General features: G+C 49.5%; 2 protein-coding genes across 2 annotated transcripts in view; one reads left to right on the top strand and one right to left on the bottom strand.

The window, feature by feature from the left end:
* abtb2b (ankyrin repeat and BTB (POZ) domain containing 2b) overlaps positions 1 to 3,081 on the top strand; it is a 37,031-nt gene extending 33,950 nt beyond the window's left edge. Inside the window, exons 10-17 of the mRNA XM_076139440.1 lie at positions 5 to 276; positions 370 to 548; positions 703 to 808; positions 1,091 to 1,193; positions 1,288 to 1,375; positions 1,490 to 1,558; positions 1,667 to 1,780; positions 1,882 to 3,081. Of these exons, the coding sequence (XP_075995555.1) occupies positions 5 to 276; positions 370 to 548; positions 703 to 808; positions 1,091 to 1,193; positions 1,288 to 1,375; positions 1,490 to 1,558; positions 1,667 to 1,780; positions 1,882 to 2,115 (1,165 nt within the window). The 3' untranslated portion in view covers positions 2,116 to 3,081. The remainder of the gene's footprint in view (positions 1 to 4; positions 277 to 369; positions 549 to 702; positions 809 to 1,090; positions 1,194 to 1,287; positions 1,376 to 1,489; positions 1,559 to 1,666; positions 1,781 to 1,881) is intronic.
* A 3,304-nt stretch (positions 3,082 to 6,385) lies between these two features.
* The window catches only part of brsk2a (BR serine/threonine kinase 2a), a 122,379-nt gene continuing 100,775 nt past the window's right edge, over positions 6,386 to 27,989 (bottom strand). The window contains exons 6-19 of the mRNA XM_076138805.1: positions 27,806 to 27,839; positions 27,635 to 27,703; positions 26,236 to 26,382; positions 22,810 to 22,841; positions 21,774 to 21,938; positions 20,335 to 20,432; positions 19,240 to 19,390; positions 13,813 to 13,873; positions 12,041 to 12,248; positions 11,884 to 11,932; positions 10,985 to 11,108; positions 9,707 to 9,887; positions 9,085 to 9,174; positions 6,386 to 6,606 (exon numbers count right to left, since the gene is read on the bottom strand). Coding sequence (XP_075994920.1) covers positions 6,386 to 6,606; positions 9,085 to 9,174; positions 9,707 to 9,887; positions 10,985 to 11,108; positions 11,884 to 11,932; positions 12,041 to 12,248; positions 13,813 to 13,873; positions 19,240 to 19,390; positions 20,335 to 20,432; positions 21,774 to 21,938; positions 22,810 to 22,841; positions 26,236 to 26,382; positions 27,635 to 27,703; positions 27,806 to 27,839 — 1,630 coding nt within the window. The remainder of the gene's footprint in view (positions 6,607 to 9,084; positions 9,175 to 9,706; positions 9,888 to 10,984; positions 11,109 to 11,883; positions 11,933 to 12,040; positions 12,249 to 13,812; positions 13,874 to 19,239; positions 19,391 to 20,334; positions 20,433 to 21,773; positions 21,939 to 22,809; positions 22,842 to 26,235; positions 26,383 to 27,634; positions 27,704 to 27,805; positions 27,840 to 27,989) is intronic.

The raw sequence follows: 27,989 nt of genomic DNA, 5'->3' as shown, positions 1-27,989 counted from the left end.
TCAGGAACGTGCTGAGAAAGCTACTGACCCAGCCTCAGCAGGTCAAAGAGGACGTCCTGTCGCTTGAAGAGATGTTGGCGGAGGGGGTGGAGGGCGAGGAGATCTGTCCTTTCCTCCCTCTGTCCCCTCTCCCGACCCCGTCCTCCGGCCCGGGGGCCCTGCCCGAGGGGGGCATACCCAGGCTCTGCAAGGCCAGGATGAAGGCTCTGCAGGAGGCCAGCTACTACAGCGCCGAGCACGGCTACCTGGACGTCACCATGGAGCTCCGTGCTCTGGGTACAAACGCTCACTTTACACCACACACAGTTTGAACAAATAGTCTTTTAAAATCGCTCTAAAACCTCTATTTCTTCTTCTTCCTCTACCCAGGCGTCCCATGGAAGCTGCACGTGTGGCTGGAGTCTCTGCGTTGTGCCCAGCTGCAGTCCCGAGCCGGAGTCACCCTGTCCCTCCTCAGAGAGTTCACCACCATCAGGGAGGAGGACTACTGCCAGGAGCTGGTGACCGTGGGCCTGCCCCTCATGTTCAGCATCCTGCGCTCCACCAAGGTAGCACTGAACCCTCACACCCACCCCCTGCTCTTCCTCCTTCGTCTTCATTTCCATATTTTCATTCCATTTTGGGAGCAGCGGAGCTTATGAATAATGTTAATTCATAGATCTAATGCCTCCATCCGTCCTCCGCTCTGTGCTTCTCTTTCAGAATGAAGCCATTATCCAGCAGCTGGCAGCCATTTTTAGTCACGGCTTTGGCCCGGCACCTCTTCCTGCCATCCCCGAGATGAAGGCAACGCTTTCAGCCCAACTGGGTAAGGAGACATCTCCATTCAGAGACCAATGATTTGACAGTCAGGCAGATTTTTTTGAAGTCTTACATCAAACAGCCTCAAGAGTTCTCCTCTCAGGATCACACAGGTTGTTGTTGTTGTTGTTGTTGTGTAGCAGCAGCAGATCTTCCCTCTGCCGTGACCCAAACGTGCCGCGCTTATCCGTCATGTCCGGACAGGAGCATCAAGCTGTCTCAGCCTGAAATAAAAGTGGGCTCGTGATCGTTTTGGCATTGATGGTGTTGATGTGTTTTTTTCCCACAGACCCCCATTTCCTGAATAACCGGGAGATGTCAGACGTGACGTTTGTGCTGGAAGGGAAAGCTTTTTACGGCCACAGAGTGCTGCTGATCACCGCGTCTGACAGGTGAGTGAGCGCAGACACCACTCTGACCTCAGAGAGGAGAGGAGACGTCGTTCAAGCTCTGTGTTCAGGTTTTCTAACGCTCCTCTTCCTTCAGATTCAAGTCTCTACTCTCCTCCTCCGGTCCTGACGGCAGCCCCAACAAAGAGATCCACATCAGTGACATCAGATACAAAGTGTTCCAGGTAACTAATGGACTATTGACATGTTTCCAAGTCGTTTGGTGGGACATAAGATTGATTAAGAAACAACTGAAATACTGTTCTGTTCCTAAATGAGACCTTTGACCTCTTGTACAGATGATGATGTCGTACCTGTACTGTGGAGGAACAGAGTCGCTCAAGACAAATGTGTCTGACCTGCTGGAGGTAAGAATACATCATGATGCTACTGTGTTTGATTTGTTAGAAATAAAATACGAATGATAAGGATCAACTTAACAATTCTATTCTACATTTTTGTGCGTTCGCCTGCAGTTGTTGTCAGCTGCAAGCATGTTCCAGCTGGGGGCGCTACAAAGGCACTGTGAACTCATCTGCTCTCAGCACATCGACCTGAACAATGCAGTCAGCATCTACAAGACAGCAAAGGTGAAACACACACCACACACACACACACACACACACACATTTGAAAGTTTCAAATGTAACAGTAGTCTCTTGAACTCTTGAATGTCCCTTTTCTGTCCCAGGCCCATGGTTCAGTGGAGCTGAGCTCATTCTGCGAGGGTTACTTCCTGCAGCACATGCCCGCTCTCCTGGAGAAGGAGGCCTTCAAGAGCCTCCTGCTGGGGCCCCTGGGGGTCCGATCAGGGAACAACTCCACCTCTGCCCTCATCCACAGCTGGGGAGAGACACCTCTGGAGGAGCTGGAGGCCACCCTGGCTCAGCGGCTGCGCTCGCTCTACATCACCTCCAGAGTCTGAGAGGAGAGAAGACAGAAAGAAGACGGAGCAGGAATATTCCTCCGATTACCCGGCTCCTGCTGGACTTTGATCGTCGCACGCGTCCAAGCATTTGTTTTAAAGGATGTGCTTTATCTCCAGGGCTCTGGAAGCTTGAACGGAGAGGAAAGCAACAGATGGACGCAACAGACCAGACCTCTGTGAAATGTAGAGTAGCGCTGCCCTCTAATGGACAAAATGAGAAGCTCAGCAGTGCGTCTCCATGTTTCTGACTGAAGCTCTGTAGTGAAACATGGAGGTGGATGATTGACAGTGATGATGCAGCCTGGGAGGAAGATGTTGGTGTAAGCTTCACTAATGTTCCTTTTTTCATGTTTGTTTTTATTTTCTATTTTTGAAAAGAACAATAGCAGAAACACTTGTTGAAGAGTGGGATGGACATTTTCTATTTAATGAGAAGAAACGATGTGAGAGTATTTAACAGGGCGCTCCCCTTTTTATTGTGTTTTAATCCAAGCAAAGTATTAATATTATTGTTGAAATTGCTTTTGTAGCTGTTTTGTTTTGTTTTGTTTTTTATCTTCCAGGCCTTTTTACACTTTACAGTTAATGAAGCTTCTGTATGCTGAGGTGAAACGCGTCTCCATAGGTACAACAGCAGAATCCAACATGGGATCTAGGCTCAATAAAGTCTGTTTGAAAGCTGAATATTGAAATAAATATCTAAGCCTGGTGTGGAAAAAAAGGTTGTCTGTTTTACTGGTTAAAGGATTTAAGGAGCCAAGTGTGATAGTTAACCACTTAAAAGGAAGAAGGGAGTTATGATGATGACAATAACTGATAGTTGTTCTTATTTTGGTCAATACTAATTACACCATTTAAAAACCAAACTAATGGCTGTTCTCTAAAAGCTATCTGAGGTTAAGACTGATTTGAGCAGCCAAACCTCTGAATACTCTTTTTTTTAGATGAAAGATCTTGGAAAAAGCCAAAAGCACTAAATGTACCTATTCACTCTGCATCTTGTTTCCATTTTACAACGTTTGCAACACGTTTGTGCAGAAGGACGTTTAACATCTGTGGAATAATGAAGTTATACTCAGGCTTTCTGCATACACATCTGTAGACCCCAACATCTGCCCTCTGGATTACATCATTTCCTTAATTTAATATTAATTTAAAATAATATTAATATTCCTAAACCACAGCATTTCCAAATCCTGTTCACCTGATCATCAACTGTAATTACACTCTAAATTCTTTACTTTCTACATTTCTCACACATGGATCTTGATTCCTGAGTGAATGTCTGGATTATTCCCAACACTGAGACTGGAAAAATATCCTGTGCACCCCTTGGCTATTAGTTTACACAGAACATCTATCTGTTTTAGTGATTTGGATGAACATTAGTGTTCAGAGAATAAAAGAGTGGGAGAGGAAGGAAAGAGAGACTCACTCACCCAGGCCAGGTCTTCTCTCTCTCTCTCTCTCTCTCTACTCTCGCTCTTATTCCTCTGGACTCAGACGGCTCGCTCTGCTATGGGGTTAGTTTCAGGTTAAACAGTTCAAAAGTCACTTTTTCCAGCTTCTGCGACATCAACGGTGATCGAACAAACAAACAACAGATCAACAAACAAATAGAACATATACAAGAATAAAGAAGGAAAAACCCACAGCATAACTGAATGAGTTTATTTGTTTCAGCGCTGAAGATGCTCACAGTTATATGGGGATTACATCAGTCGGTTTTTGTTTCCTGCTCAGTCCAAAGACCGCCCTGGGCCTCCGAATCGTCACGTGTCCATAGCGGTGCCTAGCTTCCCGTTTGTAGAAAATAGCAGGGTGAACAATAAGGGTATTGCTTTGTGTTTGTAGTACCAATATCCCCTCTCTCTACCTACAGTCCAGAGAGCCCAGACCGCCAAGCCTTCCACTGAGAGGTACAGAGGAGAGGAAGCATCGTTCAAAAGGGTTTTGTGCACAAGATAGGAGGAAGAGGACGAGGATGAGCATAAAAAAGAGGGGTGGAAATAAAAAGCAGAGTGGAAAAATAAGGAAAAGGGGGGAAATAGAAATGTTTTGAGAGGAGAGAGAGGAGAAAGAGAGAGAGAGAGAGAGAGAGAAGAGAGCGGACAGAGGCTGAGAGAGAGAGAGAAGGAGAGAGAGAGAGAAGAGAGCGGACAGAGGCTGAGAGAGAGAGAGAAGGAGAGAGAGAGAGAGAGCAGACGGAGGCTGAGAGAAGGGAGTGGGTTCAGCATGGAACATTAACACTAAAGCCATGCAAAGAAAAGCTCCTGTTTGACATGCACACAGCAATACAAGCTAAAAGCAGAGAGTGGGAATCCCCAGTGTGGCGGAGGAGAAGAAGAAGAAGAAGAACAACCAACCCCCTCTGTCTATTTACAAAAAAGAGAAGAAGTGCTTTGGGGCTCAGTGGCGTCCTTCTCCTCGGGCCTGACCGACACGCACGATGATATGAAAGTGACAAATATCAATAGAAGAGCATATTCCCTCTCCAAAAAGAGGCTACGTCTACATTCTTAAATTACGGGTAAAGAATCTTTTTTTTACTCAATAAAGACGTCGCAAGTTCTCTCTCCCCCTCTTTGGGAACGATCCGGGGAGACGAGAAGGAGCGGCTCGTCAGCGTTCCACAGAATTCTGCCAAAGTCAGAACCAAAACAAAAAAGGAAAAGAGCTTTTTCTTTTCCTTTCCCATTTAGAAATACACACAAGAGGGTAATAAATAACATTCAACTGAGCTAACAGTTCCTTTCATATAAATAGCCAAGATATAATAAATTAGGGGAAATCCAACAGCGACGTGGACAAACATGGAATAAATAAGGACAAAGATACAAAACGTATCCACAGTAGCATCTGACGCAGTGAATGTGTTCCTCCTACTGCTGGTAAGTGAGACTAAGAAGAAGAAGAAGAAGGAGAAGAGGTATCCATGGGAAACCAAAGACGACAAAGTGCTGATCGTCATCGGCTCGATCGAACGGGCGCAAATAAATAACTAAAGTACAGGGGGGGAGGAGTTCAGACGTATGGAATCTAAACATGTCACAACTAGAACGCTTTTTCTGGGTTTTTTTACATAAGAAATGATGTCAGTCTGTACAACAGAATAGATCATTCAGTTTAAATACCCACAATCCACCCCCACCCACCCCCCCATCAGCTTCCAGTCCGTTATGCAGCAATATATCATCAAAGTCTCATAAAATTCATTCGGTAGTTTTCAAACCCAGCTTCAATGAAAGAAAAAGAACATTTAGAAAAGCAAAACGTTTACAATCCAGCGAGCGTCCACGTCGGCTGTTAGGGGGCAAAACTCCTCCGTCTCTCAGTCGGTCGGTGTCTCCTTCCTGCGTCTCCGTCTTTGTTCGTGTTCTTGTGAATACATCCCAGAGTTTCCTGTGCATACTGTACCGGTGTGTGTGTGTGTCTGAGTGTGTGTGTGTGTAGCTTATGCGAGATTAGTTTGGTAAAATGCTTTTGTTTCTCATTGCTGAACGCTCAGGTGAGCTAAAGGAGCAGACGGGGTTGGGGGGGGGGGTGAGGGTGGGTTTGTGCGTTTGTTGAAGTGTGTGTGTGTGTGTGTGTGTGTGTGTGTGTGTGTGTGTGTGTGTGTGTGTGTGTGGGAAGATGAGTCGTGCGTCCCCACAATGGGAACGCGACGGCTACTCTCCTCCTCCTCTCTGAGCGATGGTAGCCAGAGGTGGAGAAGCGGCTGCAGAGGGAGGAGGTGAAGGTAGAAGTCGGCGTAGAAAGGTCTGTTTCCATGGTAACACCCCCTCCCCTCCCGTGCGCACCTCTACAAAGCAGTCCTTGGTCAACAAGTGTCCGTCTTTTGGCGCGCTGCGGTGGAGTGTGGTGGTGGGGGCGGGGCGGAGGATGGTCGGGTGGGCGGAGCAGGAAGAGGAGGAGGAGGAGGAGGAGGAGGGGCTTAATAGGTTTTCTGGATGATCCCTGGTATCAGAAACAAGTCATGACATCACACAGGTTAGGCAGCAAACGACACAGCGAGGGCCACAGGGGTGTGTGCGCGGCGGGGACAGCCAATGATGAGGGACAGCAGATGATGAAGATGATGAAGATGATGGGTAATGACAGTGTGTCCTGTTGCTGTAGTTGCAGTAAAATACTTTGATTCTCTTCATATATCTCTATCTATACAAGTCTTTACAAATCTGTCCATCGGTGGTTATGTACATCCTGTCGCTTTGAACATTCGCTCGCTGCCGCTGCGGCGACCGATTTGGACTCGAGTGTCTTTAGTCTAAGTCTCCTCCTGCGTCCCCGCAGACGACACCGACAACTTGGCTCTGTCTCGGCCCGCAGGGGAGCATTTGATGTCATTAGACTCAGCCTCGTGCCTCCGGACGTGCACGGGCGAGGGGCAGCGCTTGGACGGCGTGCAGGACAGGTAGGGCGCCTGTCCGTTCTTCTCGTCTGAAAAGAGTCGTTTAATTACGTCAAAGAAGTTACTCAATGGGCTGCCTAGGTACAGAGACGGAGGGGGGGGGGGAGACAAAGGGGAAGAAGAGAGGAGAAAGAGAACAAACAAAATGATGAGCGATGGAAGTTCACGGGAACGAGACGAGGCCGGAGGTGATGAGGCCGAGCGAGCAGAGGCGAGAGAGAGAGAGGGAGGAGGCAGCGAGAGAGCAAGCGAGGGTGGCAACTGCTGGGACGGCCATGTGGGGGCGAAGGAAATGTGTCAGCGCCCGTCCATCATGCACAACCAATGAACACACACACACACAAGCTGTTACTCAATCTAAGGCTGAGGCTGATTGATGCGGAGGATTTACAACTAAAGAGAAGAGGAGAAGCAGAACAACTAACACAACTAACAACTGCTACACTGCTGTCATGCTCCACACACTTCTGAATGCAGTTACCATAGGAGCCATTAAGGAAGAGAGAGTGTGTGTGTGTGTTGGAATACAGTATACAGTAGTGTGTGTGTGTGTGTGTGGCCTTGCAGCATTGCATGCAAATGCTCTCCAGCTAAACACAAACACTTCCCCCTAATGGCCCCGGCTGCTGGTCGGGGGAGCAGTGAACATGAGGGATGGGCGGCATAAAGACTCCATGTTCTCTTTGTTAATGGTGCAAACAGAAACATCAGTGTGAACCATCCGTCACACACACACACGAGCTGAAGACTTGGCTGAACATCCATTTGCACGACAGAGTCCTGTGGGCCAACCAATGAACGGTAACAGACGCAGGCAGGGGGCGCCGCACTGGACTGGATGACGTGTGTGTGTATGTGTGTGTGTGTGTGTGTGTGTTTTACAGCAGTTATAAGTATAATAAACAGCTGCTGGAAACTGTTTGGAATCTCTTTTATGGTCTGTTAGGCATTCAGGAGTCTCAATTCCAACATTCGCCCACATAATAAAAGCCAAATGAGTAAACAATGAGCACGCACTGTCGCTACGCAGCCACCTGCTGGAGTCTCCACAGCGGGCAAAGTTCATCTACGTGTGTATGAGCGAGACAGAGAGTGTGTGTGAACGTGCTCTCTGTCTCTCTCTCATGCAAAACTAAATCCGCCTCGCTGCACCAAAACCTGTGCATCCCTCATAATGACAGGGCGCTCGTGAAAGCTGAAGGCTCACCTGACTGATCTACACGTCTGCTCTCTTCCAGGCACGCTGCCGTTAACAGCGATTAGCAGAAAGAACGGCGAGACTTAATGAATCTGATTGTTTACCGGCCATCGGTGTGCGGAGACACGTCGGCTTCTAATTACACTGGAGGTCAGGGAGTGCGGCTGAAGGGTGAGGCAGGAGGGCAGAGGAGAGAAGGGGGGAGGAGGAGGGAGGAGACAGCTGGACGATGCTGAGAGTTACATGGATGAAGACACTGAGACAGGAATACACAGGAACATGTATGACATCGTTAAATAGAGGAGTATGTTTGACCTGTGAGCTCGTTCACCATCATGTGATAATAATTACAAAACTCTCACCTCTGCTGCCTCAACAACCACGTTTAATGTCAGATAATCTATTCTAAGATTCTAAGTCTGTCTGTCTATTAGGTCGAGGACATGAAAGAGCAGAAATTACGACGATGACATTAAATTAAATATCACAGCTCGAGTCGTGACTGCTGCATGAATCCCTGAACAGAAGTGTGACGTTTCTCGTTTTGATCAGCAGGTGGTGCTGTCGTCAAGAGGATGGCAACCGAAATACACAAACGGCAGTGATGCACAAGGAGAGCCATGCTGAGAGCAGGAGGAGGAGGAGGAGGAGGAGGAGGAGGAGGAGGAGGAAGCGGAGGAGAAAGAAGAGGAGGACGCCTGTTCTGTCTTCATTTTGTCACCCAAGCTGAGTTGAGTGAAAAGAGCCACAAACAGGCTCAAACTTGTTCCTGGGGGGATCATGGGGGATTAAGTGAGGAACCAATGAAACGGGCAGACTGTAATGATGTCACACGGTTTACAGGTGAAGCGTGAGGTCGCCGTGAAGCTCCGAGCTGTCGGTCTCTCTGCTGTTATTTGTGGGCGAGAGAAAGGTGTGGCTGTCGTGTGTGCGCCCGCGGTGCATTGTGGGAGCGCGTTGAGGTGCGCTGGTGTTTCCATGGCGACAGGGCGGCCGATGCTTAATCTTGGAAGTAGAAGTAACGGAATATGAATCGGCTCAGATCGTGCGTCGGCTCTGACATTTCTCGCCGAAACGAAGGAGGGGGGGGGCTCTCAAACCTGGGATGGTGGTGAGGTGTGTGTGGGGGTGGGTGAGTGTTTAGGTGGGGGGGCAGACGCATGCAGGAGAGGTCAGGGATTTGAAGCGCATGGAGAGAAGAGAGGAGAGGAGGAGGATTCAGCTTAGCTTCAGCGGTGAGGGTGGTTCTTAAAAAGGGGGAGGGTGGGTGGGAGGCGGATGAGGCGGTGAGGAAGAGGGGGGGTCTTAAAAAAGTGGTTTGTCTAAAAAATCAAGTGTCAGCAGGAGCCGTACTCACCGGACAGCTGCTGGACTCCCGGCTGGTCGTGTGTGCTTAACAACTGGCTCTGAATCGTCTCCACCACTCGCTTGAAACGCCGGCTGGGTCCTACAGAGGAAAAGCAGAGAGGCCCCGCCCACCCCGCCAAGAAAACAAATTAGCATCATTTGTTACATCAGGAGCTGGGAGGAAAAGCGGCGTGAACGTGTGCGGATTTGGGAACGGTGTTGGAATAATATGAGTTGAGGGGGCGAGAGGAGGGTAATGATCCGGATACGGCCGGTTCAGGAAACAAAGGCTGAAGATGATGAATGGAGAGGAAGGAGGGAAGCTGCAGAGGGTTCCCGCCGTGTACCTGGTGTGTGTATTATGAGAGAGATTGGAAAAACAGTAGGTTTGAAATAGCAGCTATTACATGGCAATCCAGCTCCAGCGTGTATGTGTGTGTGTGTGTGTGTGTCTGTGTCTGTGTGTGTGTGTATAACAGAAAGGAAGTGATGTTGTACAATTGAAAGACTTTTGCAATCTTCCATAGCTGGAACTTTGCGTTGGTCGAGTTTAGAAAATTCAGGACAGAATCAATTGTTTTGGTGGATCTTGACGACAGGGGGGTTGAGTGTGTGTGTGTCCGTGTCCTGACCTGACAGCAGCGTGAAGGTGACGGAGTAGATGCCGTTCTCCTTTGTGGCGGCTGTGCTCTCTGTGTAAGTGATGTCCACCTGGAACTTGACCGGCTTCTGGAAGACGGTGGGGCCGGCCGTGGACTTGTACTCGGCGCGGAAACTCGTCTGCGAGATCACGCTGTGGCTCAGGCTGGGGATCTGAGGAGACGTAGACGGAGGCGGGTAAGGGAAGGAAGGAAGAAAGGACGTGAAGGAGTTAATTAATAAAGGGACAAAACGGAATAGGTGCTAAAAATAGGTGAGTAACAGGATTACACAGAGGCAGAGGTTTCATTTTCCTGCCGCATCTTGCAGAAGACAAGAGGAGTAAACCCTCATTAAAACACTCTGCGTACTACAAGCACCCCAGCTGAAGCTCTGAGCAGATTAGCGCCCCTGGGTGTAGCCTTGCATGCCAGGGAGACTTAAGCTGACGGCGTGTAGAGTACAGTCACCCAACAGCATCCCTCCGCCATCACACCTAAAATGGATTTGTACGGCCGGTGAACAGGTGAGCTCTTGAGTGGTCACGTTTTCACTTTAGCGCCGCAGAGGGTTTGACATTCCACTAATATGAGCTCGCCGCCGCGCTATAATTCCACTGATGCAGCTGCCAATCTCCTCTTCTCCGAGAATAAGCAGGCGGAATAACCCCGGCCTGGAGAAGCGGTCGTGACGAGGAAAACAGGTTTGACATTGACCCGGCGCCGGCGAGGGTTTGCGGTTACTGCCGACTTTGTTCGTGTCTGACCGGGGGTCCGGATGGGTTCCGTTTCATTTACGCGCGCTGAATCTCAACGAGCGGCGCTGCGATGTTTGTGTTCCAGACGCTGCAGAGCTCAGGAGGAAGATCGCGTTTGCCTCGCCTGCAGGACATCCACACTACTATAAACACACACACACAGCTCTATGTTCAGCCTCTTTCATCTGCAAATCTAACAAAACACAAACACACACACACACGCTCAATGCAAGGTGTGGGAGGGGGGGGCGGTCGCAAAGCATCTATATGCTAATGATCAATGCTCTCTGTTGGTTTTCTATTGACCTGAAGTGTGTGTGGAGCTGGAGGGAGAATAGAGGCAGTGAGCATAAGCAGTTTACTGAATTGCCAAATAAGTCAGAGGCGTGTTTGCAAACGTTTAGAGGAGGCGGCCTCAGCGTGGAGCCAATCACTGTGAGAACATGCCAGACCCTGCACCAGGCAGCCTGGGTCGGGAAGGAACCTGCGGACGGGAGGAGAGGCTTGTACGTACCGAGAGGAAGGCCTGGACGATGTCGGCCTTGATGGAGCTGAGAGGCTTGTCTCTGATGACGATGAAGATCTGCTCCTCTTTCTCCAGGTTGATGAAGTTACCGAACCAGGACTTTTTGGCAAGCCTGGCGGGGGATGGGACGAGGAAGAAGCACAGGAAGACATGATGAGTGAGAAAGAGGGAGGGAGAGAGAGAGAGAGAGAGGAGAAGTTTTGACGAAGACAACTACAGCCGTCCAGAAGGGCCAGAGGGAGATTAATTCACAACTGGCCTCAGCCCAGGTGTGCCTGTACCCACTAATAAGCCATATGGAGCCCCTCCTCCCTCCTCCCTCCCCCCTCCTCTGACACATTCATATTCATAATTCATTTAACATCAAAGAAACTCTGGACAGATTTACAAGACTGAAGTTTTAGCAGAGACAAGCTTCCCCCCGGCGTTCCAATCTAACACACGCCCAAACTGAGATCAACCTAAAGATGAACAGTATGTAATGTCGTTTAACAGGATTGTTTGCGTGTCGCAGCAGGTGTGTGTGTGTGTGTGTGTGTAAGCGCGCCTGCCTGTGCACCTGGGCCAATCTGGCAGGAATCAACTTTCCTGCCAAACCGTTACCTGCCAGGTGAAAATGGCCCAAGCGTGACCGTCGGCCAACAAACAGGAATATTTAGGCCGGGCTCCCATCTACTGGGCCCCTGCGGAGCTCCACACACTCCTGGTGCTACTTCTACACACAATGACTACAATCAAATATTCATAAGGTTGACGCTTTTCCAAAAACACTGAGAGACTAAGAGTGGCGTCTGTGTGAGCCAGCGACTGAAGGGCCGCACCCCCTCCCCCCCGCATGCAGGAAGTAATAACGGAGGTGATTTGGGAAAAGTGCAGCATCCACTCACTCGGGGGACGACTCTGGCGTGAGGCTGGACATCTCCTCTTGTGTGGGAACTGTGAGGAAGCAGGTTCAAAGGTCAGAGGACGGACAGTGGACGACCACAACACGCGAACAGAAACACACTTATGAGATTATTACATCACCGTTGTGCGTTGCAATACCTTGGAGTTTCCTGCGGTGGAAGCGTGGCGATCCCAGGAAGCTGTTCTTGATGGAGTTGAGGCGCGTCCGCCACGGCATGCCGCCGATAGAGGGGCTGGGGGGCGGCGTCGGGGTGGGGGTCCCGGCCGGGCTGTCCTTGGGGGTGTGCACAGGGGTGCCCTTGGGCGTGGGGAGGGGGCTGCCTCTAGGGGACGGGTGAGGTGTGACCTGTATGAGGGGGATAGATTTGGGCGGGTAGTCAGCAAAGGTGGAAGGCGCCACGGGGTGGAAGTGGTGCAGGCGTATGGGCGACGGCGGCGCCACCGCGCTGCAGGGGACAGAGAGCTGGGGGCTGATGGGAGAGTGTTCACGCTTTGGGCTGGTGGGAGCGGAGGTGTTGGTGATGAAGAGCGGGGAAGACGGAAAAGAGAGGAAGACCGGGGAGGTGGGGGTGGGGGGCACGGAGGAGGAGGAGGAGGATGGGTGCGGCTGGTGCAGGCAGGGAGCGGACGGCTCCGACTTGGGCGGGGGCGAGGAATCTGGAGCGAATTCGGCCAGAGGGTTGGATCTCGTGGCCTGCAGGGGCTTAGGGGCCAGTTTGGGTTTGGCGGGGAGCGTCTGGGTTTTGCTGAGAGAGGTCGGAAGAGGGTCGAAGTGCGGAGCGAGCGAGTTGGGGGTGGAGATACGCAGGCTGGCCCGGCTGGGGCGGCGGGGGCGCGGCTCGGGGGAGGGGCAAGGGCTGGAGTTAGGCGAGAGCGAGAAGTCTGGGGACTGAGGCGGGACACAGAACTTTCTGACGGGCTAGAAGACCGAACGGGACAAGCAAACGAAACAGGTGGAGGACGGAAGGAAGGAAAACAAAAGACGAGCGCACAAAACAACACACACATACACACAAATAAAGCAAACAAAGAAAAAGTGTGTGGCAGAATAAATACCACACCGGCCCGGCAGGAGAGGGACGAGACGCAGGCCAGATGCAAGAAAAGAAAGACGACAAAATCATGCAGTTACACAACAAAACTGAATTCTGGTCAGGACAATAAACAGAGAGCAAGCATGACGTACAAGTTTGACAAAGTGGACACTTAAGGTGAGTGACACGCTAAAATGGACAGGATTAAACAGAGACGATGTATCAGCAGAGGGAGTAAGACACAGGCAGTGAGACAGTGAGAGACAGAATTTCCAATCTGGGGCCTGGATAACTTTATCCAACTGTCTTATTGGAAATGGTCAGCGTGTTACATCTCCAAACTAAGCTTACATGTGCCTTCAGAATCCCTCCCTCCCTCCCTCCCCTCCCTCCCCCCCTGCTGCCGGAGCACATAACACCACACAGAACCACGTGGCGAGAACACAATCCCAGCTTTGGACGGGCTTGAGAAAATCAATTTCCCTTTCAGATCAGGCTGAGAGAACCTGCGTGGCGCGAGGAGCTCGTCTGAGGATCCCCGGCTAATCTTGAGCCTTCTCAGGTTAGTCAGCCGGAAAAAAGTTTACCACTAGCTCCCCCCCACCTTCTCCTCCCCTACCCCCTTTCTCTGTAAGCGCGGAAAAAGCAGGATTCTCTGAAGCGTTCCCTGAGCTGGATTTCCATGTAGAAGGGGACAATAAATTTGGAGAGGATGGAAAGGAGCTTTGAGGAAGATGGCAGTTTGTGAGCCCCAAGATCCCACATCTCAGACAGGAACAATATCATATATGCTTTCATTATGACGGGGCGGCAGCTGTGTGTGTGTGTGTGTGTGTGTGACGGGATGTGAGGAGCGAGCTCAGGGATGTGACTTACCCTCGGGCTGCTGAGGGGGCTGGTGGAGAGGCCAGACGACGCTCCGCTTATAGATCGTGACCTGTGGCACACACACACACACACAATTTGTAGGATCAACATGTGAACAGTGAGCAGAGGTGGAGATGAGCGCTAGGCTACACGTGGCTACAAAGCAAACCCAACAACTACTCACACACACACAGAGGGCGAGAGGACCACAACACACAGCAGCAGCACTTACAGGACTCATGTGTTGAATGCAGAATGTGATACTTTCCACAGATTAACACTCAAAATGTATCAAGTGACTTTGAGTTGATTGCTCCGTACAGATTTAAGACTTTGGGGGGCTTTTTTGCTGGATGGGGAGAACGTATCTGGTGGGTTAAAGCAAAGTGGGACATTTGGTTGGGTGCCATTTGTCATGCTTCTTCGTTTCCCACAGACGCCGTCAATAAACCCCCGTGAGCAGCGCCGCGCACCGAAATGAACAATCACAGGACAATCTGTCTCCATCAAGCGAGCACGCACACGCACACACACACACACAAGCACACACACACGCACACACGCACACAGACACACACACACAGACACACGACTGTGAGCGTGGCGCATGTCAACACTCGGAAACACCAGCTGCTCACTGTCACAACACTGCTCCTTTTTGTCATCAAATCTAATAATCCCCCCCCCCTAAACCCCCCTCCCAACCTCCCCCGCCTCTCTCCATTTCACCGTCGATGCGTTTGTGAACATATGGCCAAGCCCAAGGACCTACTGTCTCCATAAGAAGAGAGAGATAAGGACTTTGATACAGAAACACGATCTGGCTGAGTGTTCGTCAACTTGTTCAACCCCTGTGGACCTGAATTCCAGCAGGTCCACAGGGTCTTTCAGGTCTGTAGATCGGGACAGATCTGCAGAGGAGGGGAGGAGAGGGGAGAGGAGGGGAAGGACGGCGTAATGGAGACTGATGTTCGTGCCTGACGCATGGAGCCGTCCCGTAGGGGGTTGCTGATTACAGCAGGAGCGATCCTTACATGGACAGAGTATTGTTCTGTAATACACGGGTTACAAGCTATCAGCGAGGAGCGTGATGGGGGCGCTGTCATAACCACTCTGGATCAGGTCCTGCAGGTCCTGTAAGGCCAGATTTTAAAGCTTTAAAAGGGAAGACAAATGGAGTTTAAGAGGCAAAAAAAGACAAATCAGCAGGGAAGCCATGTTTACAGCTCTCAGGAGAGAGGAGAAAACACAGAAACTCCCACTCTCCAGCTATTTCTGGACTTCTCTCCCTGCCTCTTGTGCGAGTGTATTTATCGCACACACACACACACACATGCCGCCGTACACGTGCGTAGGCGTTGCAGGAAGAGAGCGCTCGCTGGCCGGGGAATATCTTCTTTTCAGGGAAGCAGTTGACCAGACAGTTGCTATCATTTACATTTAAGTCCACCGCTCCTCTGAGACGAGGCCCCGGTGGCTCGCTACGGCGCCGGCGTGAGCTCGCTCCATCGCACTTCATCTAAAACGTGGCCAAAACGCCGGCGTCCTCGGGCTATTGCGAGCATATTGTTGGAGGCGCTCTGCATCTGTTCTAAAGCTAATGTTACAGATGGTTATGCTGTACAGTAATGGGGCTGTCAGATGCCCGCTCTTGCTTTAGCGAGACGACGAATTACCGTTGATGAGTGTTTTATTTAGAGTAAACACCACAGAGACCGGGCTGAAAACAAAGAACGCGTATTATTAAATCAACAGGAGATGAAGCAGCCAGTCACTCTGTATTCCTGAGTTCCCGTCTGATGGGTGACATTCTAGTCTTTCTATTATCCATTAGTCCTTGAGCTAACTCTTCCCAGGAGGCTAATTTGGAATGGGCCCCGTGTCCTGAGTGTATCCCCATCCAAAGCATCCTTAGGGGGGGAAGGGAGGGGAGTGATGGTGGGCTGCCATGGGGGAGGAGGGGATGGAACAAGCACAAGATGTTCTGGGTTGTGGGTTTAAAAATGAAATAGAAACAAATTGAACGGTTTTGGCGCCTAGAGTCAAACAAGAGCGTACAGAGTAGAGTACAACCAAGGCTGAAACACAAAGCCCCTCTGCCTCCCGTAGAGAAAGTTTCACCTCTTTCGCTCAATTGACTTCTTACTGCCGATGGAGAGAGCAGAGTAGATTCTCATACAAATCAACACGCTGCTTCAATTCAATTCATTTTCCCGACAACTCCCAGAGGATCGGGGGAGCGTTAATATTCACCGCTCAGACGTTCTAAATGTAGTGTAGCCTCCCTGTGGTGTGTGCGGCACAGATCGGTGCTAAAGGTGCTCTCTATCCCAGCTCATTTGAGCCTCTTAAAATACTTGCGAGTCAATAATTAGCGTGAAAGCTCGACTTATTAAGGCCACCCTGACTAAACCAACGCATCGGCGCTGCGTGAAGCAACTAGAGCAGAGCAGGAGGAAGAGAAAATAAAGCGTCACTTGATATTCTCTTCTTCACACTGCAGCACTTTTCCCATATTTCATTTACATATCATTAACCTCCCTTCATTTCTCCTGCCATGTTGTTAAGATTTCAAATTAAATCTGTGGGGCTTCTCCTGCTTTGAGTTAAGCTTTAAACGTCTATTTAAGATACTTTTGGATATAAAGAATATGACGGGCGTTCATGTGAGAACGTCCCTGTGTGTGTGTGTGTGTGTGTTTCAGAGTAAAATAGCTCCTGCAGCTTTTTAGTCCAAATCTTTTTCATTTCTTCTTCACAGACGCGTTTAAATCACCAGACGCGTGTTTGAAACTGCAGCCTCGGCAGTTACTCTACAAGACGTGAGGGGGGAAACGCTGGATAAGGAGTGAAGTTTCTGCTGTGTGTTCTGAGATAAACTTCGTTCTCTCCCTTCCATCATTCATGCCAGTGGAGATGCACGGCGTTTCAAACCGAGTCCTCTCTCTGAAGCCCCCCCCCCCGATCTGAAGTCCTGTGACTCCTCGGCGCTATTGACAAAAGTTTTGCTGTCAGGGAAAGATACGGGGGGTTCAAAGGCAGTCGGTCGAACTCTTCTGCGCGTTCTTGTGCTACATGTGTCTGCGTTCTCTCTCACGCCAGCCACGACACAAACACGGGGACACGCACAGCACATCAAAAGGAAGCGCAGACAAGGACGCGATAAAAGGCGGAAGAGGTCAAAAACAACACAGAAGGAATCCAAATTCACGGAGACTTTGTTCCGAACAGTGTTTTCCCACTGACCGGCTGCTGAGTTATGCAGAGAAAGGAAGAGAGAGAGAGAGAGAGAGAGAGAGAGAGAGAGAGAGAGAGAGAGGGAGAGATAGAGAGAGAGAGAGAGAGGGAGAGAGAGAAAGGCAGAGAGAGAAAGAGAGAGAGAAAGGCAGAGAGAGAGAGAAAGGCAGAGAGAGAGAGAAAGAGAGAGAGAGAAAGGCAGAGAGAGAGAGAGAGAGTGAGAGAGAGAGAGAGAGAAAGGCAGAGAGAGAGAGAGAGAGAGAGAGAGAGAGAGAGAGAGAGAGAGAGAGAGCTCTGATTCGATTTGGAAGCGGAGGAGCTGCAGCATCAAACTTCCCCCACTTCCAGCCCAGTACAGCTGATAGAGATGAACTAGATGCATTTCTACATTAGCATAGCAATTCTATACTAAGGGGGATTTTGTGACTGAAGGTCAGCTGCACACAGGGGACCACAGGGGTGTAGGGGGGGGAGAGAGAGAGGGAGATGAAAGCGTGAAGAGAACGAGATGGAGGTGTAAGAACACACATTGATTGAAGGGAGCGTGGAAGAAAGATGCAGCGGGAGGATTTCAATGATTGTGCCTGCTGATAAATACAAATCAGAGATAAATCCATTCCATATTCTGCTGCCACCCGGCTCGATCAGTCCTCTTATTGGGATTTACTCCCGTTTATAAAACTGGAGATCCAAAGAATTTCGGCATACAGATGTGCGTGATAGATGAAGCGAAAGTCGCTGTAAATATCCCTTTTTTTGGGTGATTGGAGGCGGGACTGAAACACAGGAGTCGTGGAGGAACGGCGAGGAGAGGGAAGATCTAAACTAAAGCAACCTTTAAATAAAGAACGGGCAAAGACTCGGGTCGCCTGAAGGGATGGAGGTGCGCGGCGGGAAAAGAAAAAGAAAAAAAGCAATGAAACACGAGGCCATGAATCTGAAACTGAAATTCACAGGCACCAGAGGACTGAGGGAGATAAACAGAGACGGGAGCGCCTCGGAACGGCTTTAAAATTCCGCCATGGCTTCCAATCATAACTTGAAAAAACCAAGACGTTGAGATTTATTTGCGAATGTGTGTGGAGATACAATTTGTTTATCATGTGGATGAATATTTTGCCCCATAAATAAACACAGAAAGTAATAGAGGCGGGTAAACACACACTTTTCCATCCTTTCTTTCACATTTAGTAGAACTTTGCCTTTGATTTATGGCTTAAACATACCATTGTAAATGATAAAACAAATGAAAGTGGCACGGAAAGGACTTATTGTACGTTATCGGGATAAAATGCAAAGCTACTGATGTTTTCCTCTGCTGTCTATATTCATTTTTATCTCAACATTCCACTGTTTCTGCATTTGTCATGAAGGCAGTGAAAGCTCTTTGCCGACGTGCCGTCATTAGGCAGATCAAGCTGGGTTATCTCCCCTCAGATTCAATCTTTTCCTGCCGCCACAAATGTCACAAATGCCTCTGAGCGGGGGGGGGGTGGGGGAAACGTGCGGCACGGGGGAGAGATATATCGGGCTGCTGGAATAAGATGAAAAGACGAGACGGATTTCAAATTAGTCACTCAGCTTGGAAATTTAGGAAAATGGAGGAACGTCGGGATAAAGCGAGGAACCGCGGCGAGGCTCGGGAAGCGATCGACGGAGCGTTGACATTATGAAGGGAAAAGATGATCGAGCTGACCCGGGGAAAGAGGTCGGGCGTCAGTGAAATGTCACTTATCTCTTGTGATTATTGATGCACGTGTCATGGCCGCTGCATCTTTCTCCTGCCATGACATCTGGCCACATGGGGGCGTGAGAGTGAGAGTGAGAGTGAGAGCGGGGGATGAAGGGGGGAGGAGGCGTGAGTGGGAAGTGAATACCTTTCTTCTTTGCTGGATTTTGTACCGGCGTCAGGGATTTCCAAGCTTTTACTGTACACTGATTTACTACAGTGAGACAGGAGACAAAGCGGGCAGATAGTAAGTCTCTGTTTGTGTGTGTGTGTGTGTGTATATAATGTAGCCTGCTGACACCAGAGCTAGACTCATCCCAGGCCTGTAGAAACACCACTGGGCTGTGAGCTCCTCTATATCGAGACACACACACATCCGCACGCACACACACACACTCACACACACACACGCACACACAGGCTTTGTATTTTCCCTGACTGGATGTTCTGACGGTCTCCGGGTTGCGTACCTCTGACCGTGCTGTGTCATGTCGATCGCCCTCCTGGCCGGCACGGGCGAGCCGCCGTCTGTGACACTGAGGACCTCCATGGACTTCCTCTCTGGTCTCCTCTTACCGTGACGGTTCAGCATGGGAGAGTCCACTCGCTTCCTTGGGGGGTCTGCACAAAACAGGTAGAAAGACCATTTTGTACTTAATGACACTACCCACTATACTAATTCTGTGGTGGACAAATCAGCCTTCAATCAGCCGTTTTCTTTAGCTCTCCATGAAAGCTCTCATCCACTTGTGAAGGTCAGCTCGGGTCTGTTTTGATGTTTTGCTTGGTTCTTTCTCCAGAGCTCTTCAATTCTACCTCAATTTTCCTCTCGGGACCACAGTCAGAGCTGTTGGCTTCAGTCCCAATGGGCCTAAACCTCTTGGCATTGGCGACAGTGCTCTACAGGAACATTACACTCTTTACACACACAACCAATAGCTAGCTGAACAGTCCCTGTGTTACATTCATTGAAGAGGGAGTGTATTCATCAAAACACACACACACACACACAGGAGTGTCTGTTTTCAGTTCTCAGTTTCAATGTTTCAGTTTCTGTGGGTGGTGAACGAGGCTGTGCTGTATGAATGGGAGAACGTGGCTTTAGATGAGTTAAAGTCTGAACCAAAGCAGGTGCTGTAGACACTTTTCAGAGAAATCCCTCACCTATTGACAGCCTCCATTTCACTTCACTTGTCCATTTTCAGTAAACAAAGAGCTTTTCTAATGGAGGGCCAATCCAGCGCTACTGGAGCCGAACCAATTTCTTTGGGGAGGAAAAGTCTACTGCTACATGAGTCGCCTCCATGCAGTACTTATTATGGTCTAAATTGGTTTGTTTTGTCTCTGTAAGCAGCCGTATTTTACAAAGTACAAGATGAAAAGACATTTAAAGAAAATACAGCAGTCATACATTGGTATTACTGAGACAGAGTGTGTGCCACGCTGCGTTTACTCTGATTTAAATCTAATCTCTTCTGCCCCGCTATGGCATTTTCTTTACTGCTCATTCCTCAATTTCTATTTTACTGTGTTAAATGATTGCCCTTTTTCTTCCAGAGCCTCACCGATTTCATTGCGAGGTGGAAGGTTCTGGTCCTCCTGGCTGGGATACCGCTCCTTACGGTCCAGTAACAGGAAGTAGATCATCTTTTCTTGGTTATCACTGCACACAGGGGACAATAAAAACACACACTTCTCACACAACTGGAGGACAAAATGATTTTAAAATACATGAAGTAGATAACTGAGGAAGAACAGGCACGTGTCAACAAGCACTCAATACCAAAGACATCAAACTGCAAAAACACTGATTGATGTCTTTTTAATACGTTTGAGTTTATTGTGAAACCGCTACTAAATAGCTTTCCTCATTAAAGCAAAAGTTCAATTTCGACAGATCATTAAACTATCATACAATATTCCCACATATAAATATTTTAGGAATTGCCCTGTCGCCAAATACTGAGGCTGCTGGTAAGTTTATGAAAGTATGAAAGCATAATGAGTTCCTCCTCTATCCCAGTAAAACAGGAAGCCTAATATCTTTAGCCTCTAGTGCAATCTCCTCCATGCAAGGGTCCTGGGATTGCACCCCCGCTCCCCACCCGCCCATAATAAAGACAGATTGGAAAGCAGCAGGAGTCAAAGAGACGAGGACCTGCAACTTCAGCTAAAAACGAACGAGGGGAGGCCAAGATAGAGACCTAGGATTCTGCTCCTGGTCCGGCACTCTTACTGAATGTTCCCAGGAGAGACGAGGCGGGGGAGGCAAACGGAAGAGATGGACGAAGAGGAGGGGAGGGGAGGGGATAGTAATGCTAGTTTGGTATTAAACGGGCGTCTGAGGGGAAATGCAAAGTGGAAGGAAAACAGAAGGGATTTATCGAAAAGCAAAGCAGAGAAGAAGCGACGTCGGATAGAAACTCTGTCCTCAGCCAGAATGCATAGACAACAAACATAAACAATGAGACGAGAGAGAGAGAGAGAGAGAGAGAGAGAGAGAGAGAGAGAGAGAGAGAGAGAGAGAGAGAGGCAGAGAGAGAGAGAGAGAGAGAGAGAGAGAGAGAGAGAGAGAGAGAGAGAGAGAGAGAGAGACAGAGAGAGAGAGAGAGAGAGAGAGAGAGAGAGAGAGGCAGAGAGAGAGAGAGAGAGAGAGCTCAGGTGGTTTGGGTTAGGGAGGGGGGGGATCTATCCAGTAGAGAGCGGTGTAAGCACTGTGTGATAGCAGCAAAGTGATCTATGGCGTCTGACATCCGAAGTGACAGCTTCACAGGACTTTATAAGTGCCCGAATGCACACGGACGCCGCACGCCCGTCCCCTCTCTCCTCTTTTAGTGGAGCATCACACAGCCATGTCCTCTCCTCCCATCCTCCCACTCTTCACCTGCTCTTCCCCCACCTCCTCCCCGCCCATTTCAATCCTAACGTCCACCTTCTTCTCCATCCTACATCGTCCCCTTTCCCCTCCATCCATCCCCACTTTGTGTCCCTCCGGTCCACTCACCTATCTGACAGCAGGTCCTTCAGCAGTTTGTTTTTATCTCTGAAGCAGCCCAGTGAATGCATGCTGTCCAGTACGTCCGGGTCGATGTCATCTGCGGAGGGCAGGCAGCGGATGGTCACCTTCCTGGGCACGGGCTGCTCCGGCTCCGGTTCATTCTTCCCCCCTCTGAGAGCGCAAAAGGAGAATTTAGTCAGTAAAAGTTTAACTGACATTAAAATTCTATGATATGAACAAGTTGGATGGTTTTACACAGATTGTGACATAGACCTGGAGGCTTCTCGGGGTGAACAGGGGCCCCACTAGAGGAACTATTCTCACCAAAACGGAAGCCTGAGTCACGCTGATGTAATCTCCCTCTATCCTCCCTGCTTGCCTCCCACACCTTCAGCTTCCTTTTCATTTCGTTTCCAGCCCTCCCTTAGTTATTGCACTTCTCTCTCTCCCTTTTCCTGTCTGTCCCTCTCAGCGGATTACACAAGCAAAGCTATTCTGGATGGGATTTCAAATAACACTTTGGGGAAACTATTCCTGGGCCATTTGGTTGCGTCACGTATGCTGTCTCTCTATACGTCGCTGCCTGTATTTGAGACACTATAGATAAGATGGAGTGTGAACATTCAAGGTTTATCATTCTGCTTCTTATCCTCCTGTTTTTAAGGATATAGAAAGTACAGAAATACTCCAGTACACCTCTGACCTATATGTCTCCATTAAACAGACATGAATTACTTATATTACCTAAGAACATACACTGGTTTCACCCTTATCTCACTGAGGTTATGCTGGTACATCCCCTCCTCGCTGCTCTCCGCTCAGCTGACCATATGCTCCACATCCGCTTTCATGCACTACCAATTTACCCCCACATCCCCAGGAGTGGAGTCGTGCCCTACTCAAACGTACTCTGGTGTGCAGCCCTGAAACTCAAAGACATTCATCATGCGGCCGCTCCCCTCAGGTCTCCAACCCCCGACCGAACGGGCCGAGAGAGTGAGGGAGGGAGAGGAGGAGGGGGGGGAGGATGAAGGATACTTACATGTACCACGTGTGCTTCTGGATCTGATCTAACTGTAATAGACAAGAGAAGAGAAAAGCTGATCAGTCATTGTCCATCTGTTATCAATATTTGATATTAAAATAAGAAGGACGTATAACAGAAGAACAACATTCAACAGTGGCAGATTGTAGGGGAGGAGTAAATAATGAAGGCTTCAACACACACAAGGCAAAGAGAAAAGGTGGCACAATTGATCCACAAACACAGAATTATCTCCTTCACACACACACCGCTGATCCCGTCAAGCCCTCTGGTGTAGAGGGAATCTCCACATGCTCTTTCTCAAATCTCTCTCTGCCCTCATGCACACACACACACACAAACACACTCCATCTTGTCCTCTCAATAACACTTTTGTGTCTTTGTCGCTTCTTCCCCGCCGCGCCTCTCCTGTTTCTCGCCGCCTGCCCTGCGCCCCGCGGCCACTCTGTCACCGCCGCCGCCAGCGTCAACTTCCCCCGGCGAGAGAGAGAGATAACGCGCCGAGACAGAGAAGGTGAGCGAGAGGAAGATGTATGTTAGCGTAACTGTGTGGTGCTTGAACTGCCCACGGTGAAAAATAGGATCGATGGCAGCGTTGGGAGTTTTTCATTTATCAATTCTGTTGTTGTGGAACCTTACAGTTAACACCTCTGCATCCCTCATTACTAACCATTACTGAGAGGCGCCCGTGTGTGTGTGTGTGCCCACGCGTGTGTGTCCTGTGTACCTGCAGGTTTACCGGATGTGCATCAATGTCTTAATTGTTCCGACATCCATCTCTTTCCCCGGAGGATTCGCAGTGTTTCACGCCTTTCGCATTACATCCAATGTGATGGCGGCGCCTGGACCGGCTGTGGTTACTGACTAACAGGTGACGCCTGTCTGCATCCAGAGGGGTCAGGGTATTGACACAGACACCGCCCCACCCCCCTACCCCCGCCTGTCAGATAGAAGCCAGCGGGTGACCTGCTCGCACCCGCGTTTATTGAAGGCCTGCAGGCAAGAAACCAATATCACATACGAGCTCGGGGAGTGATGTGGTTTGAAAACGCGGTATCGCATCAATCAGGGCTCAGAATCTCACTGTGCCGACGCCAGCTGGTTTCACTCAAAAGAGAGGAACGCCACTGTAAAATTGGCTTGCTAAGTGTGTGTGTGCGTATGTATGTGTGCTTGTATCCTTGAATGCGCCTGTCTGTGTCTGTGCATCAGGGCAGGAGGACACATCAGGGTTACATGTCCATATAAAGGCATAACACGTCTGAACATTGGTCATGTAGAGTGTCGAACGGGGTCAAAACAAATGACGTGGCGATTTATTTGATGCTTCTCAAACGCAGACACACCCACGCTTTCTTTTTTTCCCCCTTGTAATTCATCTGCGACGTCCCCTGGAGGACATTATCTCTCTGTGATTAACTGTTCTTTAATATAATAAGCCGGCCGCTCCTCTTCATTAGCCAGGGATCATGAGGTGGCAGATCTCTGTGTTCGTTTGAATAGTGACGATGAGGTGACTGTGCTGAGGTTGCCCGCTTAATAGCCAGCAGCAACCTCAACTATAGACAGGAAATGAAGAGAAAGCCTTTTACGGGGCCAAACCCCATCCAAGCCCTCCTACCACCACCACCACCAGACTGAGAGCTTAAGAGAGGCTGGTGCTTGTGTGTAATGTATCAGTGTGCGTCTCCTCCATAAAGCTAATTAAAAGAGGGTGGAAATAGAGGCGAGGGCATACAAACAAAACTGAACACATCCGGCAGCTTGTCTGATTACCATATTTATCCTTATTTTGAATTGGATTGTGGTTCAACAAGCTTTTTTCAGCCCTGTTACGATGATGTCATTGCACCCCTGGCTGTTCTTGTCTGACTGGATGGTGGCGACCACTAAACTCCCGGAGAACACTCAATCTAACAAGGCTATTTGACATTCTGTGAGGTTACACAGCTTCCCGAGGGCTGTTTAGAACCCTCATGCAAAAAGAGGAGCGGGGGGCTGTGGGGGGGTGGGGGGAGCGGGCAGGTGGACAGGTAACATATTCTCTCCCAGTCGCTCTGTCTAAACATAACCCCGTGTCGAGGACAGCGCCGGAGGCTAGTGGACATGTAGAGGGGATTCAGGGTGACCTGTCTTCTTCAGGAGGACAGAAGCGTGCAGAAGCATATTGTGTAGTATACATAAAGCATAACAAAACACACACTCGCTGTTTACTGTCCTGATGCTCCAGATACCTGAAGGTAGTGTCTACTGTGTGTGTGTGTGTGTGTGTGTGTGTGTGTGTGTGTGTGTGTGTGTGTGTGTGTGTGTGTGTGTGTGTATTCGTTGCGAGCGTGTATGCATGCAGATAACTCTGGAGCACATCTGTGAGCGCCGGCTGAATGTGAAATACAGGAGGAGAACAAAGGGCGGCACCTCCTCTCTGTGAAGTACATCTCCTTTGAGACCTCTGACCACCTTCATTATTTACAGCTCCCTTTGTCAATCTCTCTCTCTCCCTCTCCCTCTCGGTCCCTCGCTATCTCTTTCTGTCCCTCTTCCTCTCTGTGTTCCCGCCACCTTGCCAAGGTGATCAGTTGCCGTGGAGAAAGGGACTGGCGCACACACACTAAACAGAGCAGGGATGTAGAGTGCACAAGCAGCAGTCCTCTCCCGAATTCACAAGCTGCACTCGAGTAGGAACTCAAAGAGAATTGGGGATGAGGCAACACGCTGGAAACGGAGGGGACGGAAAGGAAAGTAACAAACAGAAAAGACAACAGCTCTCCCGGCGGGGTGGAATTGGCTTGAGCCACTTTAGATTGAACCGGAATCTCTGGCATCATGCTCTCTGTCCTCGGGGGCTTTACACCGTTTCCCAGCTGACCATCTCTGGAAAATACTTAATTTCCTCTTCAACCAATCGCGATGGAGCTGAATTTTTTATGACTGCTGAATCTCAAACATAACATCTCAATATGCCTCAATCTAAATCTTTTTCCAAACGCCACGTAAACACAATAATCAGACTTCCCCTCATAATTTGTTTATTTGACATATAGCAGAATCCTATTAATGTGTATTCTGCTTACTGAGTTTAACCACAGCACTAAAGTAAATTGAACTGTAGCACATTAGTATGTAGTATGTAAACATGTGTGTGTGTGTGTGTGTGTGTGTGTGTGTGTGTGTGTGTGTGTGTGTGTGTGTGTGTGTGTGTGTGTGTGTGTTCCTCCACATATTTCGTCCAGCTACTTTGCCTGAAGGATGAGAAATCGATCATTTTGTGTGTCCAGTTTGTCGATCTGTCATAAAAATGAAACTGTTGACGGACATCTCAGTCAGGATGGCGGAGGGACTGGAGCAGAAGCAGCGTGTGAAAGGGAGCGGACAGATGGACGGATGGACGCATAAGATGGACAAACCTCAGTGAAATGAACTGACCGTTAATCGTTTGCCGGCGTCCACTTCGATCATGCCACGGAGGAGGTTCTGACAGTCCGGGGGGATGAAGTGGGGCATGTGAAACACTCCCAACTTGACCTTCTCCAACAGATTCCTCAGGTTGTCGTCGTCAAACGGCAGCGCGCCCTGGAGGAGACGCGGGACAGACGGGACGAGGAGAGGGGAAAGGGAGGGAAGGAATTGCATCAGGCGAGCGGAAAATATGGCTTCACCTAATGATGTGTACAAACAGAACGGCCTGCAAGAGCAAACAAAACAACACGTTTGTTGAGTTTTTAATCTTGCACCATTTCAACAGCGGCCTGGCTTCCTCTGAGACGCTCTAATTAAAGTGCTCTGCCCTCAGCTATCACGCTAAATAAATAATAAACAGCGGCGGGCGGAAAAAAAGGGGGCTTTTCTAATAATTACCCGGCTTTCTCGTCTACCTCGTTCATTTGGCATTCTCTCGTCGGAGTCGTTCATCAGGCCCGAGCTGACACCTCACAGATGTGGCTGCCTGATGAATGACAACCTCCACCAGAAGACGAGAAGGAGGGGAAGGAGGGAAAAGAGAAGGAGGGCAGGCATCGCGTAACAGATGATCTGAGCGCTGCCTAACTGCTGGGGAGTGTGTGCGTCTCCCACAATCAGACAAATGGTTATCTCCCGGCCAGACAGCAAGACGAGGGGAGGGGGGGAGAGAGACGCTGAAAGAAGTTCGCAACATAAGACAGGGGAGGAGGAGGAGGAGTGTTCGTTTGTTGTCAGGCGCGGTAAACTCGGAAAACTTTTATTCCGTGCACTCACACAGGCATTAGTAAGCAAGATCTACTTTACACAACAACAGAGTCCATGGACGTCCGTCCTCTCGGTAAAAGCACACGCGCCGACGCACGCTCAGAGTGAGTGAGAGGGAAAAAAGAGGAGAAAACAAAGATAAATGCAAAGGGGCCCGTGGCCAAAAGACGCCCTGTCAGCGTTGGTATTTATTTTGGGCTCTCTTCCTCTCTTCTGCCACTTTGGAGGGATGAATTATTCATGGGGTGCGTAGGATCTACAGTACAGCTGCTGATGAAACAAGCCTTCAGGGCCGCGCGGCCAGGGAACAACAGGCCTAATGTAGCGGGAGAATAGACGTGATTATGGATAAAGTGGTGTGTGAGTGGCTACGGGATAATGAATAAAAAGATGCTTCTGTGCTCTGATCTCCTGCTGCACCAGGAACACAGGCTGCAGGGCGCATTCAAACATCTTCAGCCAGACCTTCTAACCGCTTCGATTTAACTCCCTGAACTTTTGTTTTTACACTTTCCCACCTTCTTCTTCTTCGAACGCCGCAAATTGTATTTCAATCCAAAAGCCGTCGGTTCGATTAGAAACACGAGTGGACACTCACCACCAGCAGGGCGAAGAGAATGACCCCGCAGCTCCAGACGTCTGCTTTCCTCCCGTCATACTTCTCCCCCTAACAAAGAGAGGCAGCAGGTTGGTATCAGGTGTTAAAGTGGAGGATGAAAGGATTGGAGGGGGAGGGTGGGTGGAGGGGGGAGGGGGGGAGAGCACTCACCCGTATGACCTCTGGACAGGCGTAATGTGGAGATCTGTGGGACAGATGGAAAAAGTTTGCAAACAGTGAGCGACAGGAGTGACAGAGAAGGGATAAGTCTGCATTACACAATACACACACACACGCAGACACAGTCACACGCACGGCTGAATGAAAACAAACAGTGTGAAAACAACAATATAGG

The sequence above is a fragment of the Genypterus blacodes genome, unplaced genomic scaffold (genome assembly GCF_046128005.1).
Source record: "Genypterus blacodes isolate CSIRO-AG114 ecotype Tasmania unplaced genomic scaffold, CSIRO-AGI_Gbla_v1 ptg000015l_1, whole genome shotgun sequence".
NCBI classification, from domain to species: domain Eukaryota; kingdom Metazoa; phylum Chordata; class Actinopteri; order Ophidiiformes; family Ophidiidae; genus Genypterus; species Genypterus blacodes.
This window is presented reverse-complemented; position numbering and strand designations above follow the sequence as displayed.